Here is a 21,038-nt window from a genome sequence, read left to right on the forward strand (position 1 = left end):
CATGCAAAACGTGCAGGGCTGCGGCCCTCGAGGCCTGGAGTTCGACACATGTGTCCTGCACCATTGTTATACATATTTTAACCTTTGACTTTCATTCTTTGTTGTATTTATATCTGACTCAATGTTTTATTATGTGACTTTTACTTTAACTGGTATTTATTTACCCTGTGATGTAGTTGTTGTCTGTTAAGTAAGTCTTAAGACAAATTAAGTCTTTAATTGATTGATTGATTGATTGATTGATCAATCCAAAAAAGGGAGGGGCTTCCTGCCAATATATCTTTTTACTCAGGAATGACAAAGTTTATTGATATTGTTTGTTAATTCCGATTCATTTGTGTCACCTGAACGCACCGTTAGAGCGATTTGGCCCGTGATTGGCTGAGAGTAGAGAAGGGGGCGGGTCAAGTGAGCGTGTGGCGCACACAGTGGAAATTGCCTCTGTGTGTGTCCGTTTGGAGGAGAATGAAGGAGCAACCAGGCTCTGTTTAATAACAAAGCAGCTTTACAGACAAGAAACCTGTCTTGCTGGACCCTACACTAGTAACGCACAGTGACTTGGACGAGTAACTTAAATCTGATTACTGGTTTAAAAATAGTAACGCGTTAGATTACTCGTTACTGAAAAAAGTGGTCATATGAGGGTAACGCATTACTAAGTACTAAGTAACGCGCTACTGGTATCACTGCCAAAGTAAAGCGGTGCACACTTAGGAAGAGTATGCAAACTAAGTATCAACAGCACAGCATTTTTGGAAACTTTGTCTTTTCTGACTAAGCAGACGGTTTTGGGCCATTTATCTCATTTGATGGTCAAAAACTGAAATTATGTGTGCTTCCAATTGTAGTTGATCTCATTTAATTCACTTGGGAAATTTCAGATTTTTCTACATAGCGCTTCAGCAGGTCTTTAGTGGGGAAGTCGTGCCTCTCAGTGACATTCCTGTAACAGCTGAGTCGGCTTTATGCGTGTGCACACGTTTGTGTGTGTGAGTGTGTGTGTTCAGTATTAACACCCAGTTTGGTTCACCTTGTCTGCCCCGTCTTGTCCGTCTGTCTGTCTCATTTTCATGCTCCACATTGATTCAAATTAAACTGTCCTTCATGTTCTTATCGCGTTCGCCCGCAGACAAGTGCATGTGCGCGCGTGCACACACACACACACACACACACACACACACACACACACACACACACACACACACACACACACACACACACACACACACACACGCTGCATTGTGTTTCAGTTATCAACATTGACTGCCACAGCATGTTTATTTGCTTGATGTCTGGAAACGTAATTACTGTCCTGTCCTCTGTGTGTGTGTGTGTGTGTGTGTGTGTGTGTGTGTGTGTGTGTGTGTGTGTGTGTGTGTGTGTGTGTGTGTGTGTGTGTGTGTTTCGGAGCATAGGTTTGTCATACTTACAGTGAGGTGAGTGAGCGAAGGCCACTGAATGCATCGGCAGCAATGTCAGAAATCTGGTTCTTACTCAAGTCACTGGAGAGAGAGAGAAATGTGGGGAGGGGGGGAGTGACGGGGAGCAAGAAAGAGGGAGAGAGAGAGAGAGAGAGAGAGAGAGAGAGAGAGAGAGAGAGAGAGAGAGAGAGAGAGAGAGAGAGATTACTGTAATACGCATTAATGTGGTTCATTTTGTGTGAATGTCCTAGAACTGTCTGACAAATGATCATGCGGGAATACATCAGCAGAGGTCAAGGCAAATGGACAAGAGTAAAAAAAAGTGTGAGGAGGGGTGAGTAAATGAGAGCGAAAGACAGAGAGAGAGAGAGAGAGAGAGAGAGAGAGACGGGAAGCACGTTAAGTGCACTTCATGTCATTCACGTCTACCACTGCAAGATATATTATTAAACTGTAGAGGCGAGGTTAAAACTCCATCTGTGTGTATGTGTATGTGTGTGTGTGTGTGTGTGTGTGTGTGTGTGTGTGTGTGTGTGTGTGTGTGTGTGTGCAGAGATGGTGTTGGAGAGGGGTGGATAACCTCATAACCTTGCAGAAGTCTGCAAGTCTAGCATTTTCAGACATTTGCATGATAAGGACATTTTTTACCGATGAGCTACATGGTAGTGTGTGTGTGTGTGTGTGTGTGTGTGTGTGTGTGTGTGTGTGTGTGTGTGTGTGTGTGTCACCGACAGGAGAAGATGACGTGTTAATAAAGATTTTTACAATCTGGCATTTGGATTTCATAATTAACAATTTTGGGTTCATATATAAATAAATCCCATTATCTTAGCTTCTTCAAACTGAACCAAGCACAAGTGTGAACATTTGTTTTTGGTCGATTATTTGTTAGACGTAGCAAAGCTTCTTTGCAATACATTTTACAGTGTGGAAAACATTTTTCTCTCTTATAATCATATTCTGTCTTTGCTGACTGGATTTGGCACACTTCTCATAAACTCTGAGACTGTTTAATATATCTGAAATAATTAAAAAAAGACCTGGAAGAAGGTAAATAGAGTTCTGTTTTCCAACACTACTCATAATGCTTGCCTCCGAGGCTCCTGCAGTGTGGCCATCCAATCACAGACAAGATCCTCCAAAGTGCTCGACATTTGTAACAGGAGTGTTTCAGTTCAAAAACATTACATTTGAAGGACTGCCACATACTGAAAGTTGAAGTTATGTTTGAAAGAGAGACGGAGCAGTTACTCATTGAGTGAATTAAACATATAAAACCTTGATTTGGTAACACAATGTGGAAGTCTAGTCGGAAACTGAATGGATGGAAGTCACTGTTGTTATCGTTACTTTAATATATGACGGTATGCGTTATTCTGTTCATCTGCATTACATGTTTGTGGGTATTTGCATGTGTTTGAAGGTATGTAATTGAAGGAAAACTCACATCCTCTTGAGCTTCTTGTAGGCAGAAAAGGCTCCTGCTGGGACACCTTTAATCAAGTTCTGCTCCAATCGACTGCAGAGAAAACCACAGGAAAACAGTTACACACATTTCAATCAATTTCTTCTAATAAAGTAAATGAAAAGAATGAGCCTGAGCACCAAAACACAACAGATGAAGTGGTCAGCTCCCTCTGCTTCATCTCAAGGTCATCGTGGAGTATATGTTTACCTTACAGCTTCAGCAAAAGCACAAGTGCTTCAAAAGGCCAAAAGCTGATTGTTCCGATCAACATCAACACCATATTTCTGCAGGTGGGTCAACGCTTTGCAGCAGAGGCCGGCCGAGGTCACTCCGTGTGAAAGGTTGACTGGAGTTGTGCAGCTCTGCAGTAATGAGCTGACATGAGACCGTTCTGATTCCATCATGAGGGATGGAAAGGCTCGCCTGGCAGCTGAAGCCCCGGCTGCTGAAGCACACTGCATGTTCTCAAAGTCCAGCCAGGAGTCCAGGTTCAGTGTGAGATATATTAACATTAAAGGGCCAACGATGTCGGCCTAAGTGACGAGTTTCAGTCTATAAACATGTGAAAATTTTTTGAAAAATACATAGATTTAGGAGAAGAATGATAATTTAAACACGTTTGTAAATCTTTTATCACATTTCTTTTGATATATGAACACACTCCAATTGAGGAACAGTGAAAATGTCTTCACAGCTTCCACACAGTACATGTTCTTATAGTATTATATAATAACTATGAGACCCACATTGTGGCTGCACAAGTGAATAATTCAATCCCCAGCAGGCATATTACAAGTCCACAGAGAGATGAAAAGATGGACAGATCATTTTGAATGTAAATAATTTTCACGAAACTGCACTGACACTGTCATTGTAAGACTTGTGAATAATATTGAATGAATAAACTGAAATAACAATACACAATAGTTTAGTTTAGAGACAATGGGGAGAGAAAAGAGGAGGTGAAGGAACAAGGAAAATGTCAGTGGAGGATGCAAAAGAGGTAACAGAGGAGGAGGACAGAAGGTGAGAGCAGAACTCATGAGGGGGAGTGGGGAAAAAAAGAGGTCAACAAAGAAGAAACCAAATCGCTGAAAAAGTGTGACCAATGGGGGAGAGGAAAGGAGAAAAAAAGTAAGAAGAGGAGGATGTAGAGGTCCCAAGGCCAGCCACAGGGTCATCTGTCAAGATGATGAATGGAAAGTAATCCACCTTCGTCTTCAACTCGTACTCATCTTCAGCCACCATCGCGTTATCTTTGTTCTCTATCTATCTATCTATCTATCTATCTATCTATCTATCTATCTATCTATCTATCTATCTATCTATCTATCTATCTATCTATCTATCTATCTATCTATCTATCTATCTATCTATCTATCTATCTATCTACCTATCTATCTATCTATCTATCTATCTATCTATCTATGCATCCATCCATCCATCCATCCATCCATCCATCCATCCATCAAATTGCATTAACCTGCTGGAAATGGTAAAGGACCAGATTGTGACTTTGGAGTCGAGTCTTGAAAACTTTTCCACTACAGATCAACATTTACTGACTCATATCGCCCTCAAGTCTCAGCTCCTCACTCTATTAGCAGTCAACAGGAGCTCATTTCATATCAGAGGTCAAAAGTAAATCAAGGGTGTGTGGTGTGTGTGTGTGTGTGTGTGTTCTGACAAAGACAATCTGCACACACAAGTTACAAATTATATGAGGCTGCAGTGAAACAAGGTTGAGTCAAAGACACCTCGAAGCTCAATATGGAAGGATGTATTAAAGTGAAGGCAGTTTAAAAAGCTATACAAGAAATCTATAAGGAGAGGGGGGCATTGAATGATGACCGACACAGGAGATCTGTATGTCACCAATGAACACACACACACACACACACACACACACACACACACACACACACACACACACACACACACACACACACACACACACACACACAGACACACACACCTGTGAACCTTGCCACCAACATCCAGAAAGATGACTCTGCCTCGAATAAAGGACTGACAATACATCATCCTTTTATACTCAATTGTTTTTGGCTGCAACAGCGACATTTATCATAATGCATCCAATGCTAATTCAGTGTGTGTACGTGTGTTTTCTTATGTGTGTGTGTGTGTGTGTGTGTGTGTGTGTGTGTGTGTGTGTGTGTGTGTGTGTGTCTGTGTGCTTGAGCCAAAACACGGGTCTTGCTTGTACAAACAAGTGGTGTGTTGGCATATATGCATATGCATTTGTGTGTGTGTGAATCTATTACTTATGCTGGGGAGGTATAGTGGTATTGGTGTAGCGTTGCGGGGGAGAATTGCTCCTTTACTCACAGAGCAATCAACCAGCTGTCCTCTGTAGAAACAAACAGGGTACAGCGATCAATACGGATATCAAACACGTCCCTCTGTGGAGTGTGCGTGTGTGTGTGTGTGTGTGTGTGTGTGTGTGTGTGTGTGTGTGTGTGTGTATGTGTGTGTGTGTGTGTGTGTGTGTGTGTGTGTGTGTGTGTGTGTGCGTGCGCGTATAGGAAGAAGGAAATTGAGAGGAAGAATGAGGAGGAAATGTGCTGCAATAACAAACAAAGCCAACACAAATCTTCAAATGCGTTGCACTTTGGATTATTACATTATTTAAATGATCTATAAATATTAATTTTCTTCATTTTGGAAGTCAAATATGCTTTACAGCTCCAGATAGATTTTATTTGGAGGAAAGTTGTCTCTTTTGGTCGTAAAGGTTGCTGACCTGTGTCACAAAAGTTGTCATCACAAGGATCAAATAGGAGAAACAAGAAAAATCGTGATTTAGTTTTGTGCAACAGGAAGTCCATCCAGCCTGAACACGATGAAGCAGTTTACATGAATAAGACAAGTCAATGCAACTCAAATAGGTGCGCACATGGGACGTTTCTTTGCACTCAAGTAAGAATAGAGCAGCCTTACATCTCCACGATGCCTTCCGGGAGGTTCCCTGGTATTTCGGTGAGACTTTTGCGACGGCAGTCGACTATGTTGTTGTTGCAGCTGCAGCTCAGCGGACACACAGCGACCTGAGGAACACATGTCCTCGACTCAGTCTGAGCCGGACCTGCAGACGGAAACAGACAGGAACTCAGACTGTGATGGAAAAAAAAAAGAGTAGTGATGGGCGATGCCCCTTCTTCGAACGTTAAGGGTGCTGGGTCAAAGCAGGCAGGAGAAGAAAACTGCTGTTGGAAACTGTGTAATGTCAAAACCTGTGAAGTTTAAAACACGTTATGCTACTATACTACTTCACTTTCAACCAGACCCTTTCAACCAACCTAATGAACACAAGCGGTCCTGTTCTCTTCATATTCTTGAACACGTTCAGTGTTTGTTAATATATTGGAGTCTTTAATGTGACGTTTTTCAGATCTTTCTGTTGTTTGTGAAGCATTTTAAGCAACATCCATCTAGGGATTTACACTTTTGACAAAGAAAACAGGAATTTAATAATTGATAAAAACAGATGGAGAGGACACAGATTATACAGTAATGAGTTTAAAAAAAAGAAGAAGAATCATCCAAATGTTTTTTAAAGGTCATTAAAACGTGGTTTGGTTGATAAAAGATTATACTACACCATGCACCTGAATAAACCTGCTTTAGTGTCTCTCTGCCATGTAACGTCTGCCTGTTTATGGTGGCCGCTTCAGAATCTTTTAATAAATGTCTGACTTTTCCAGTGACTGTCATGTGTGGTCTGTGTCTCACAGGACGAGGATGATGTGAGGTCACGAACAAGTAATGCAAACAGAAGGAAAGAGGATCTGGGGACTGAAGGAAAGAGGGACAGAAAAGCTTCTTGTTCTCCTGCAGGAGGAAAAGTGATGGGAGGAAACTGCAGTGAGAAGAGTTCTGCTACAGAGCATGTAGGCAGAAAACCCCAGGCTTCAGGCTAATAAAGAGAGAGCAGCCTGACAGTCTATTAGCAGAGAGAGCTGAATCAGAGGACTATAAACATCGCCTATACTATCTGCAGCTGATAACACCACTGCTCTTATACTTGCTTTTTAGCTGATTACACGCTCTACGCAGTGTAATTCTTCCGGACTTATAAACCCAAAGCCGAGGTGTCTGGCGGTGATAACAATGCTGCCCGTAATAATGGTTTTTAGCTTTATCACCATTATCTGCATTGTATTGTACTCTATGTAAAAGAGTCACCTGTCAACGGGGCCAAAGTGAATCTATATGACTCCAATCTGGAAATTATGGATCATGTGTATCGTTACTGTGGAACAGTGAGAGGTAATCTCTATGAAATAAATTCTTTACTCTATGCAACTCACCATTGCAGACAAAATCCTTCTTCTGCACGTCGGGCACGTTGAGGCCTCTCATGTGGGCGGGGGCCATGCACTGGGTGAAGGGAGCCAAGCCTCGCCGGGCTCTGAGCCAATCAGAGAGCCAGGATAGGTGACAGTCACAGTGAAGGTTGTTTGAGTGCAGGCGGCTGAGAAGACACGAGAGAAGACGTGAGTATTTTTCTGTGTGTAAACAACATTACGCAGCTCAAATTCGCACTACCATGTCTGAAAACAAAAAAAATAACAAAAACCCTGAGTCCATCAGCTCAGTGAGAGCTAATGTGATGCAGTCTGGATTTAAATAGAGAAAGTGCAATTCCTCACAGAGCTAACAGCCCTGGCCTGAATCTTGACTCCATTGCTGAGGTGAAACCGACGCACACAACCAGGCAACGGCACTCAAACACAGTAAGTAATATTCCCAGCTCTCAGTTCCCCAAGGTGTGCGACAATATGACTCACAGAGCGGACGCACACGGCTAAATCAGTCGCCTCGAAAAGAAAGGCAGCGAGAGAGAGAGAGAGAGAGAGAGAGAGAGAGAGAGAGAGAGAGAGAGAGAGAGAGAGAGAGAGAGAGAGAGAGAGAGAGAGACAGGGGGATATATAGAGAGAGCGAGGGACAGAGAGAGAGAGATAGTTGAGGGAGAGAGAGAGGGATAGTTGAGGGAGAGAGAGAGAGAGCGAGGGACAGAGAGAGAGAGAGGGAGAGGAGAGAGAGAGAGAGAGAGAGAGAGAGAGAGAGAGAGAGAGAGAGAGAGAGAGAGAGAGAGAGAGAGAGAGGGAGAGAGAGCTGGATGGATGAGGACATTTAAATCAATTTATTGACACCAGACTGAAAGATGGTAAAGAACTAATTAAACAAGGTGTACAGATACAACAGTGAAAAGAAACGGACACATGAGATAAGAACTTCGAATGAAAATATATGAAATTTGAAAAATAACTGCTGAAAATTTGTGGCTTCTTTTCACAGAGGAAATCTGGTAGGATGCAAATACTCAGAATCCTCTCCCTGTGGAAGGTAGCGTGCAGTGACAGGGTTAATAAACAAAAAAATAGGACTTTTATTCCTACCCTGTCACTGCTGCCAGGATTTAACAAGCATACAATTCAAAACCATCCAAAAGAGACCAAACATATAAAAATATTCAGCATTAACAAAAACAAATAGAGGTGAACGCTCATTTATGAATCCTCATAAAATTATAGTCACATCAAATGTACAGAAATGAGCCAACCCCATGACAACTACACCCGTTTCATCATTGAATTTTCAGGAAGAAATACACATTTTGGACAGTATCAAGATGTACAAAACAACACTTCAGCTGAATATGCTATTGGATATTGAAAGTTAAACAAAAACGTCTTGACGCTTCTATGGCCAAATCGAATTGTTTGTTCAGTCAAAATTCTATCAACCTGAAATGTAGTTGTGGCCATGTTTTCATGGTTTCATTTTTTCCCCTACTTTAATGTCATAAACATGCATAACATTTTACTACTGGTGTCATTGCATTGAAGGGCGTTCACCTTAGCTGTTGTTGCTGAAGAAGATTTACAGAAAACAGTTTTCATTAAGACTATTTATGCTGACATAAGCAGACTTGTAGAGCAATTTACGTCCTACAGATGCTTGCAGCCGTAACGCTGCGAAAACGATGAGTTGGCCCTCATGAAAGTCTGTCGTTAAACGAGCTCCATTAGGTGATCAGTTTGATTCTCTCATCAGGTAACAGAAGACGCTGAAGTTCAATGGCCACTTTGTGCTTTTTCATTCATGATTTTTAAAGAATTTTTTACTGTAACGGGCAGCTTAAATTTCACTTGTAGCATTAATTAAAAGACTCAATAAAGAACGCATCAGGTGTTGTTTCACAGAGCTGAGACGCTACGAGCTGCCCCGGCTGTGTTTGACACCTCGAGAGAGAAAGAGAGAGGGAAAGAGAGGAGGAGGAGGAGGAGGAGGAGGAGGAGGAGGAGGAGGAGGAGGGGGGGGGGTAGAGGGGGCAGGGTGGATGAACAGCAGAATGTCTTGTCAGCGTATTATATGCCAGCCGGGATATCTAGCCTTTCAGAAGACGGGCCTCCTTTTGTAATAAAGCAGAGGACAAATCCTGTTATGGAACAGAGATGGTCTCATTGATGCTAGCAGCGGGGGCAGTGGGTTTTAATACCGCTCTCCCATTATAAATCCAGTTTATAGGCAAACCCCCGCCTGGAGATAGCCGCGTCCCGGCCCACCCCCGGCTCAGCCTTAATTACTGACAAGTAGGATTAAAACACAGGGGAGAATGGGAAGAGGCAGGAGGTGTGGCGGCTGTGCTGTGTGTTGGTGTGGATGCGAGGACTGTATGTGTGTGTGTAACTCCAAGTCGTTGAGATTGTGTCTATTGAGCTGTGATCGTGTACGGCGAGCTCACTTTGTGTTTGTATGTGCTTGTTCTTAGTTTTCGCCCCAGAGCGGTGACTGGTCACATCTTTTGTACAGTGAATTACTAACACAGAGGCAGCAGGAGACATAATCTTTTCATTGGTTCAAGTTTCTGAATGAGGGGCATCAAGGTGGGACATTATTACAGCTAATAGAATAGATGGATTTGAAGAAACACTCAACAAAAGATTAAAAGAGAAAAAAAAAAAAGACCAATGGGGCTGCAGGAGAGGTAAACCAGTTTATACATGAAAACGCACATGCACACGCACGCACGCACGCACGCACGCACGCACACACACACACACCTAATCATATCAGGGACATCTCAAAACATTTGATCGAATAAGTGGTTTTTATAAAAGCAACAGATTTGATAGTTGGAACTGAGAGTGGCAACGAAGGGAGGGCAGATGGAGAAGGAGGTGGAATGGAGGAGTTGGGAGGCGAGAAAGAATAAGGCCCCGTTTACACCACAACGAATACAAGTATATCCACTTAACTTTCTTCACTTTTGGGGGGTCCGTTTACACGACACCGGTGTGCGGATCCACTGTATCCACAAAGTTTTTAATCCGGCTCCCAAGATGGAAAGATTCTTTCACAGTCGCTATTCCCTCCTGCAGAGACTGCCGGAGGCTACGAGTGCTCTTACTACGCATGAGCATCTCTCCCCCTCCCTCCCCTTCCTTCTGCTCATCCACTTGTAAACAAAAATGGTGGACCCGTAGTGGTACGACTCGCGGTCTGTATTTGAGTTTTATGGCCCATATCAGTAGTTTAATAGTTGAGACTCTCCCCTGATAGCATCTGATACGTCATCAGTCCAGGCAGATGTCAGGTTCTCTCCATTTTCTTCACGTTTATAGCGTATTGCTCTCTGCACACGTCTGTGTGGTTTCATTAAGGTCCCGTCATGTGTGTGCACAGTGTGCAGTGACGTCAAAATCGTCATCCACCCCTTTGCGCAGGGTCCACTGCTGCCCCACTGCGGTCGACCGCGCAGCCCAAATTTTGGGATAGCACGACCTGTGCGCTGCCGACTGCGCATGCGTCAGGGCCTACTGGGCGCTTGTGTGAGGAGATCCTTCGTCTCCCCGTCTAAACAATCACAAATTAAAAGCAAATAAAGAGCAGGACGGCTCAGAACTCCTGAAATGAAACATAAACTACTGGAGGGAAGGTGGAGAACGCCGGGCAGCAGAAGTGGAGATAGTTTAGCGATAAAGTTCTGGAATTTTATGGAAGTAAACCCAGAGTGTAGTGTGGATACAATCATGTGCGCACCCGCGACCTGCGCACAGTCTGCGCACAGTCTCACAAACTTGTGGAGAGCATGGGAAGGCTTTTAAAAAATCAAGCAACAGCGCCATCCAGGGGCCCGGCATGATCACATCGTTGTCAGTGTGTCCGCTGCTGCAGTGTAAACGCACTCCTTTTTATAAACGGATTAGATGTTGTCACATGTCACATGAAACATTGTCGTGTAAACGGGGCCTAAGGCCACAGCCACACGAGCCAAATCGATCTTTTTTCTCACCGGGGTTCTCAAAAAAAATTACATCCACACGTCAGTATGAACCCGGCTCAACACGAGGATTCAGGGCATGTAGTACATATACCAGGCCTTTAGGGGCGCTGTGACTCACCAAACACACCAAAAACGCAGAAGAAGAGACGGAGCACATAAAAATTTAGAAGTAGACTCCTGCTCATAAACTTCTATATAACTGAGTTCTATAGATCAATGGCTCTGCTCCTCCTGCTGCTAGCGTCAGTAGCTTCTGCAGCTCGACCGGAGCTTGATTGTTGTGGTTATTTGATGACCTTGCGGACCGCGGTGGGGGGGAGAGGGGTGATTACGGCATCTTTTTTCCACAGATGATCATCTTTGCCATTCACACCTGGAGGTGTGGACGGCGCATGCCAGGGTTTTAGAATTTCCACACTCTGGAACTCATGTTAAAAAAAAAAATGTTTTCGGGTGCTGCCTCGTGTGGATGAGCGACAAAAAACAGCTCGTTTACGTGAACCGGCGTCCTCGTGTGGACGGCCCCTTAGTGGGTAAGGCAGAGGTGTCAAACTCATTTCAGTTCAGAGGCCACAAATGGTTGTAAACGGCATTTATATGAACGCATATAAGTTGTTTTCTGAATAACATTAAAAACCTGAATTTCTTCAAATTGCTTTATGTTGGTAAAAAGCCTTTGGCTCATCTCACCAAATGCTCTCTGCGTGTTTTCTGAAACTTTTCCTCACAGTTTGGATTTGATGCTAAGTTGGTTTTCATCACCATCAGCTTTGTATTTCTCGCCCTCACTGTTGGTTTCAATAGCTAAAATGACGGTTCTTGACAATATAAATAAAGGGTCTCTGCCCAGGCCGGCACTTTCTGATATCAGACTTCGAGATGAAAAAAGTGTGAAATCTGCTGAATGCAGAATGGAATGACATGCTAACAGTTCATTTCTCGCATTTTGTAGAACTAAATGTAGAATAATTGGCCACAGGTTGGAGACATTGTCAATAATTATGAGACACTTTTGTGCAAAACGGAGTCATGTAAATTTTTCCAACATGTTTAAGAATGAAATCTTTGTGAGGCCTGCAGCAGCCTCGCAAATGTTTAATTTCCGCAGTTTTGTTTCTAAGGCCCCGTTTTCACAATGTTTCAGGTGAAAACGCATCATTTTTGCTGTTTTGTTTCAGAAAGGTTTCACCTTTACACGGCAATGTCCTTTTACTTGGAAGCAGCAGAAATGGTGAAAACGATGTAGTGCTGTTGGTTGTTTTTGTAATGAAACCACACACACACACACACACACACACACACACACACACACACACACACACACACACACACACCCACACACACAGCAGACAACACTATGCAATAAACATTAACAAAGGAGAGAACGCGGACATTCTAGTGGACAGACCAGTTATTATTGTTATTACGGTGACTGTCAAAATAATATTACCAAGTCCAGGAGAATATGAACTGTGGGTCATGACACCACGGAGGCAACATTGTTCCGATGGGCTCTACTGAGCATGTGCAGAAGAACTATTTACTATGACCGTGGTGTGCATGTACAGTTCCACAAAAAGTTGCATTTTCACTGTTGTCATGTAAACAGACCCCCAAAACACAACAAAAGTTTTCCCTTTTCACCTGAAAATATTGTTGTGTGAATGGGACTTAAGACTTACAGTCACTGATAAAGGGACGGCAGTTAGTTTAATTCAAAAAAATGTATCGTCTCAATTGCCGATTTCAGAATATGCTGTGTCACCCCACGAGCCAGATTGAAGATGGTTTGTTTTTTTAGGCTGTAGGTTTGATCCATTAAAATCCTGATACAGTATCTTTTATGTTTAAATTTCTCTGTATTCATAATTAGTTCAAAGCATGCTAACATATTAAGGAAGGACTAACACCAAAAGAAGAGTTCAGATTGTAGCAGGGAGGCAGAAACAACTGGAATGAAACTGAATGGATTAAAACAAGACCTCATGAAAGAGTAGTGGGGGGCTTGTCAGCCTCATGATGATAATAAAAATTATTGTGAACTTGAATGCAGAGACACCGAGGAGGAGAAACAAAATGTGGAGGAACGAAGAAGTGAGAGGAGACAGTCACTCAGTGTTGACAGAAAACAGAAGCATACGAGGGCCTCTGATTAAAAGATATTGGATATTGGTAACCCTGCACTCAATCTGCTGGCAACTGTGCGCCGCGCTGCTGTTTGAAATCCAATTTTTACAGGCTGATTTCAAGCTGTATTGCCACTCGAGCCGCACCAGGACGCCAGGAAAATAGAAACCCTGCTCTGTGATGGTCTGCTGACGGACGCTGTCGGTCAAAAGTTGAACAATGAAAATTATTGCTACAGATAGAATAGTACTTCTGCGGCTGCAGCGCTGCTGGTCCATTGCTCTGTGTTGCATTGATGTAATTCCACATTACTGAATGTTAAGTAGGGCTGTATGACCACACTAGAGCCTCTTAAAACTGATGATGATTTGGGGAGGAAATCCCATCCTATGCATGCTGGTTTGGCGACTTTCAACTCGAGTGTGGCCAAGAAGAACCCAACCTACAGTCTGCCTCTGAGGCAGTCCCACCAGATCGTGGGGAGAAAGTCTCTCGAGACGCCCGGCCGTTTCCCAGCCAACTGTGGGATCTCCTTTACACACGAGATGCAGAACACAAATAGACACACACTCAAATCAAAGGTCTCTCAAATCAATCAGAGGAGAGGATTTGGCCTGCAGGGGTTGTGTGGGAGCAACGCTGTGTGTGTGTGTGTGTGTGTGTGTGTGTGTGTGTGTGTGTGTGTGTGTGTGTGTGTGTGTGTGTGTGTGTGTGTGTGTGTGTGTGTGTGTCATTGTTTTTCTACACTAGTGGGGACCTAAACCTGATTGCAAATTGATGTAGAGGATTCCTGTTACTATGGAAACAACAATTGAGGGAACTTAATAATTGGGTGAAGACATGATTCAGGATAATGTTACAGTTGAGTTTAGGTTAAAGTTGTAGTTGTGGTGTGCACCTGGAGGAAGGTTCTATTAAGCAGAATGGAGTGGGTGTGTCGGTGACGTGTGGGGATGTGTTGGTGACGGGGAGGTGTTAAAAGAGGAAATGACGCACAGGGAAAAAAATGTTTGAGAGTGGAACTGTCATGTTGCTGGAGGCAATAAAGAAAGCCAACTCGACTCCTTCACTCGTTTAATCTTTCACAGCCTCCACATAGTAAGGCTTAGGGTAGGTAAATACTGGTTATGGTCAGTATTGCATTGGTGAAGTGGGTATACGCTCCATTTTTGCCTTCTTTTAAAGTAGTCCAGAAACGCCTTTTTTCTTTTTTTAAGAAACAGAGGCATGCACTCTATTAGTTTAATTTAATGTAGTTTAGTTTATATATTTAGCACACATCAACAAAAGTGGTACAAAGAGGGAACAAGACCCGATGGGCTTGTACAAGAGTTCCACTCCTTTCAAGTATCACAAACAATTCATATTTATAATGCTCGAAAATAAACCCTTGAATAAGGAGAAAAAAGTATTTAAATAATCAATGAATTTTGGTCAAATTTTGCGGTTCGCAATACTTGCCTCGTAATGACGTAAATTCTGCAGAGTGGTGCATTATGGGGGATTTTGAAGTGGGTGTTCGCAATGCTGACAGAAAGACAAGTGGGTATATGCTGTTTACCCACAGATACCCTGGTCGACACCTCTGGCTATGGTTTGGTTACAGTAAGTATGCAAAAAAATCTATATAAATCAATGTATTGTCTCCAATACAATACATCCATAGAGTTGAATGATTGTACAATCAAATGCAGGAGGAAAGGTGAATAAATCTTTGGTGGACATGTTTTAGGGCCATGTTAGAGATCGGGTTAGGCAAAGAGCAGGTATGGCAGAGTTTGGAAACAGTCTGCAGGAAATTATTGTGTTATCTCCAAAAGGCATAGAAATCTATGTTTGTGCCACGTGTGTGTGTGTGTGTGTGTGTGTGTGTGTGTGTGTGTGTGTGTGTGTGTGTGTGTGTGTGTGTGTGTGTGTGTGTGTGTGTGTGCTGTGACATCAGTCAAGGTTTCTCTTTAACTGAATCAAAGTAGCAGATTGAACCATGGAGCCTAAAAAACCCTTGATTGTGGTATTAATGATGTTCTCATTACCCAAGTGAGCACAGGCGTGTGTGTGTGTGAGTGTGCGTGTGTGTGTGTGTGTGTGTGTGTGTGTGTGTGTGTGTGTGTGTGTGTTGCATGAACATTTTGTCACTGTATCCATACAGTGTGTACGTACGACATAATGGCCACATGATTATTCACAGTCATGAAACAATGGAAGAGTTGGTCTCTTATTATTGCATGATTAGATGATCACATACAGGCTCTGCTGCCAGGCTGTGAAAGTGTGTATGCAGTGTGTATGTATGCGGTGTGTGTGAGCAGTGAATTTTACAGTAGAAGCTAATACCAGTGTGTGCATTGTGTGTGCATTATGTTCATATGCCCCGTTTGAGTCTGTGTGTGTGTGTTTGTGTGTACATCTATATGTGTGTCACAGTGTGTTATACTCACAGCGTCCGCAGCTTGGGCATGTGGTTGAAGCTTGACAGGGGGATGAGGGTGATGTTATTGTTGTTGAGGGTGCTGCGCAGAGAAACACAGAGAGGAGAGAAGGGGAAAAATTGATTGTTAGAAAAATACAATCTTGGTCCCAATAGTTAAAACTGTCCAACTAGATTCTATTCGCGATGAGGTTCAAGTCCCCGGTTTCCTCCCCGGTGGAATTTCACAGAGTTTACAGTCTCATTTGAATAAATAGGCTGAGACAGGAGAGACCTTTGTGTGAGACGTCGGTTCCAAAACTTGTGAGTCAGGAACCCACACAGGGATCACAACATAAATCTGAGGGATCCCGAGGAGGTAAACCAAAGACGCCTCGTAAAAAAATCCACTGCAACAAATTCAGCTAACTGCATAGCCTGTGACTTTTATGTGATTGTACTATTTGTAGCCCATCAGGTATCTAAACTTGCTCAAATATAGCAGTCTAGGAGTCATTCATAGCTTATGACATGCAGTATTAAACTTGGCGTCCAGAGGAGACATTGTTTTGTTTTACAGCCGAAAGACGGTTGGTCGCAAAACCTCTGTAAGTGACACAAATTGACAGAAACGTGTAATTTCGAAGCACCAATAAAGGCGGCTCAATATGATCACATTGAACGATTTATGTGGACCTACTGTATGTTTGCTTGTTTTTTGATGGTAAGAAAATTAATGTAAAATCTACCTATAATGGTACCTATGTTAAATTAAAAGAAAACAGGTGTTTGGATCTCTAGCAGGCTCAAGAATTGTAAATTGTGCCACACAGTGGTCTCTGGTTTGAGGGGTTTCTCTGTGAGAATAGTTTTCTGTGTGCATGTTTGTTTTATTTCTTCTGTATATTCCAACTGAACTCGTATGCCTTGTTCAAATTTGTGTTCATCTAGCATTTTTTTCAATTCAACACAATCAAATTTATGTTAAAATACTCAACAGATGTGTACGTCATCCTCATTATAAGCAATATATATATAAAAGCAGACATATGGTTAATATTAAGCATTTACTTTCTGAATAAAATACAACTTTTTTGGGGTTGTTTTTTGATCAAATGCAATAAGAAGGAAAATCAGTCATAAACAAGGTGAAAGATTTTTATTATTAAGTCTGTAAATGTCCTGTACATGTGAGTGTGTAGGATTGTTTGTCTTTCTGGGTCTGCGGGGTTACTGATTTTCAAGTCATGAGTAAAGTCTGTGTGTAAAACTCTGTGTCTATTGCCAAATAGTAGTTTACGTTCCAGTTTTCACATAATGGCTATTAAGATCCATATTCAATAGAAATGAATAACTATGACTATGAAATATCCTTCTGTATTATATGTGACTCCCTTTTGTTAAACTTGTGATTTTGCGATTAATCTTTTTCTGTAATTGAATTTGTTTTTTCCACTTTAGGTAAGTTACAAACATGTGTTCTGATACAATAATTGACAGGTTTTTCCTTCATTGATTTCTTGTCATCATGGCATTTTGAGGAAAAACAAACATAATGCTGGAAAAAGGCCTCCTCCTGACCCCGCAAATCTCTCTGGCTAGTGGAGAAAGGTCTGGCCCACAACATCACTTCTTTCAAATAAAATGTTTTTACTACACACAGATGAATGCAGATAGTTGGTTTTTGCTGCTTCTTCAAACTTAGAAGCAGGTCACTGCTGTCACTGACTATTATTGCTCACAATCAACTACACAATGTCTCATATGCACTATCGACCTGAAGTAGAATATATATTAAAAAAAAGAAAGAAAAAATAGGTACAACTGTCAAACAGGGACACCAACACACACAAGCAATCTCACTCTGCGAGTAGAAGAAACACAACACTTATTGATTGTTTGTGGTTTCTGAGTATTGAAATGGAGACAGAAATGAGAGTCAAGAAAAAAAAAATGCAGAAAGGCTGGTACTTCAATCAAAGCTTCACACAAGGGGGATCGAATTGTTGGACAGAGTCATGCAAGTGGGTAACGCTGTATAAACAGCGTGATACTCTGGAACTATACCAGACTACAACACACGGCTGCATATAAAATAATAATACAACACAACAAACACCAAGACTGTGTTCATTAAAAGTGTAGCACCATTTCGGTAATGCTACTTTTGAGCCCCCCCCCCCAAAAAAGCCAAACATAAAGACACAACCCACATATGTGAAATACTGTACATGTAATAATATTTCTGTCCCATTCTAACAAAGCACTTAATTTTGTGTTCTCAGTCAGAAAAACAAAGATCAGTTTATTCAAAATAAGCTTTTACTTATTATTCTTATTTAGTTTATTTAAAATAAGCTTTTAGAAAAAACCCAAAATAAAGTTAGTAATATTATTTATAGTGGAAATAAAGTAATCAACATAATACCAACAAATGATATAAATATTAAATGCTATGTCAATAAAAGACTTTAAAAGACATGTTAAAAGTTAAAGGGATCTTTCTAGTATTGGATCTATATGGAACCATACAGTGGGAGAGGCTCTGGGTGTTTTTATGTGTTTGTGTGCAAGTTTTCTGGTAAGAATTTACCCTTGTGATCATTAAAATATTTCTATTATATTCTGGTTTCATTCCATAGTTCATAAACGTGTCTTTCAGGTTAATGGGCGACTTCAAATGCTCATATGGGTGAATGTGATTGTCCTGTGATGGACTTGTGAGCCGTTCAGGGTCACTGCCTGCCTCCGTCTCTGTGCTCTGCTCAGGGTTTCTACAACCTTGTGTAAAGAAACACAACATTGCCCCAAATATTGGCCTCTGAATTTTCCTTGGTAGATTCTTCAAATGGCTTAAAATCAAAATTACAAGACTGAAAACATGAGTGAATGAAAGAGAGACATTTGTTACAGTGAAAATACAACTTTTTCAAAAATTTATACAACAACATGATTTTTCTGTTAGCTTCTCAAAGCCAACATCAACACAATTCAGCATGACCGTTCTCTTTGTCTTTGCCCAAGTTTCACGGATCATTAATATCTCCGCAGAGAAAATAGGGCCAGTTTACTTTACATATCATCCGAAACCTTGTGTATTCAGAGAGTCAGTGTTTCAGGAAGAATGAAGACTGAGTTGCCATTTTTTTTTTTTTAGATCTGAATCCCATTCATTTTTCAAGTTTGACAGTGTGTATTTAATGCGTTCAGACAAGGACGAGGTCAGATTTCTTTCTGAGAAATGGCCCATATTCACGATGAAAGGACTCCTCGCAGCATCTGCAATATGTTTGTGCCTAAACACACGGTGCGAGCGCGGTCAGATTCCTGCCACAAAAATCAAGGATGGTTTATTTTACATACTGTATTGTCGTCATAACTGTTCAGAATAGGTTCATTATTGGGGGTTTGCTGTGTTTTTACTAACACCCACTCAGCCTGAAAATAGCCTGTTTTTAGCTTCACTCTGTTGATGTTACTACTTTTCTTTCTCTTTAATTCACTCTCCTTCCGATTCTCTTTCTGCGCTCTCCTCCCTGCCAGTGTAGCCTCAGTGGCCTTGGTAGACGGATAAAGTTTCACACTCGCTCTCGCTCACACACACACACACACACACACACACACACACACACACACACACACACACACACACACACACACACACACACACACACACACACACACACACACACACACACACACACACACACACATGAGCGCTGCTATGGTCAGCCCTGTCAGGGGTGATTCCACCCAGTATATATAATTTAATTGTGGAATAACAATAATTTCCCTCTGCAATTTCCCTGTCAGTTATTCTCTCGCTCACTCTATTCAGCCCCCCTCTGCATCCCACTGCTTTAATAAAGTAGCGACTGGACTGAATTAGGCCAAGATAAACACTAAAAACATCATTTAAAAGTCCACGACTATGTTTTATATTGTGGCCATTTTTCCCAGCTTATTTTACACGCCTCTGGCCATGGCTGCACTCTTAAAATCTTTCTCCGATTTGAAGTGATCGTAAAAAAAAAATGGTTATGATTTACTGTGGAAGATTCAGCTGGTAAACATGAAATCGTGAACGGAGGACTGATAAATCACCATAATAAATACAAAATGTCACTGTTGAAGGTAACAGGATTTTACACATCAGCCTGAAACAGGTCACATATATATTACGGGGGTATTATAAAACACCTATTTAGTAAGTTATAACATTTTGCAGAGCAAGGGAAAGGTCACAACACCGAACGCCTCAAACTCTCGAGTATCGGATTCAAGGCTTTGGTTTTACAGCTCAAAGTAATCTGATTGGTCCAGATGGGGACTTTCCGCTGGATTTAGCACTCAACCTTATGTCAGTCTAAACTTTATAATCCTCCAGCCTTGACAGATCTGAACACACCATACTGTACTTAAACCGCTAAAACACACAGCGCAAACCGGAACCCTGGCTGTGTAATCACGGACCCGCTTACAAATGTTTCACAACTGATGTTATATGGTTAGGAAAATACTTTGTGTGCTGTGTATTAGCATTTGGGGTCACAGCTGTTTCCAAATGACGTTATGCTTGGAATAAGAACGTTTGTCTTTCGCTTTAATCTTTTCTTACTTGTATGTTTCCTTTAGCTTTTCCCAGATCCTCAGAACAGATTATAAAGTCAGCGCTGGTTTCGATGCTGAAGCTGTGAACCCGAAGGCCTCAAAGAAACAGTGTCATACAAGGCTAAGCAACCTATTCCACAAATGTGGATGTCAGGATCGAGTCTAATTGACGCTATCCACACACTCTCGTCTCCCTTTGAGCTTCAAGACAATCTTTCTTTAGTATGTTTCATCGTTCTTGTACTGTACTTCAGTTGGCAAATGGATACAAACATGTTGAAGGGGTTCATAGATTACAGCAAATAAGAAAAGCTCCATTAAAATACAAGTCAGAAAATGAGAATTGAAATGAGATCCAGTTTACTAGATCCTTGATGACCAATAGCCAGTGAGTTTAAGAAGTAGGATACACCAACAGAGCACCTCATGGTTGTATCAGCTTGTAAACTATTCAGAATGATAGTTGATGGTGAACCTGGTGATCTTAGATTAAACAGTAAAGGTGAATCCCATGCAAAATGTTTCCAACATAGAGTTCAATGTGTTGCCGAACAGCACTTTAGCAGATGTAGCTCAGTCGGTGGAGCAGATTGTCTTTCCGTTCGAATGTTGCTGGTTAAATCTTCCATTGTACCCTGTCCATGTCCACTACCAACGCAGAGTTATTTGTAACGGTGAGTAGCAGCCTTA

General features: G+C 41.8%; 1 protein-coding gene across 1 annotated transcript in view; it reads right to left on the reverse strand.

The window, feature by feature from the left end:
* slit3 (slit homolog 3) overlaps positions 1-16,750 on the reverse strand; it is a gene marked incomplete at its 5' end in the record, with an annotated part of 96,987 nt that extends 80,237 nt beyond the window's left edge. The window contains 6 exons of the mRNA XM_080465538.1: positions 1,431-1,502; positions 2,869-2,940; positions 5,851-5,995; positions 7,221-7,384; positions 15,769-15,840; positions 16,746-16,750. Of these exons, the coding sequence (XP_080321664.1) occupies positions 1,431-1,502; positions 2,869-2,940; positions 5,851-5,995; positions 7,221-7,384; positions 15,769-15,840; positions 16,746-16,750 (530 nt within the window). The remainder of the gene's footprint in view (positions 1-1,430; positions 1,503-2,868; positions 2,941-5,850; positions 5,996-7,220; positions 7,385-15,768; positions 15,841-16,745) is intronic.
* Between the last annotated feature and the right edge of the window lie 4,288 nt (positions 16,751-21,038).

The sequence above is a fragment of the Lipophrys pholis genome (assembly GCF_963383615.2).
Source record: "Lipophrys pholis genome assembly, chromosome: 6".
NCBI lineage: Eukaryota > Metazoa > Chordata > Actinopteri > Blenniiformes > Blenniidae > Lipophrys > Lipophrys pholis.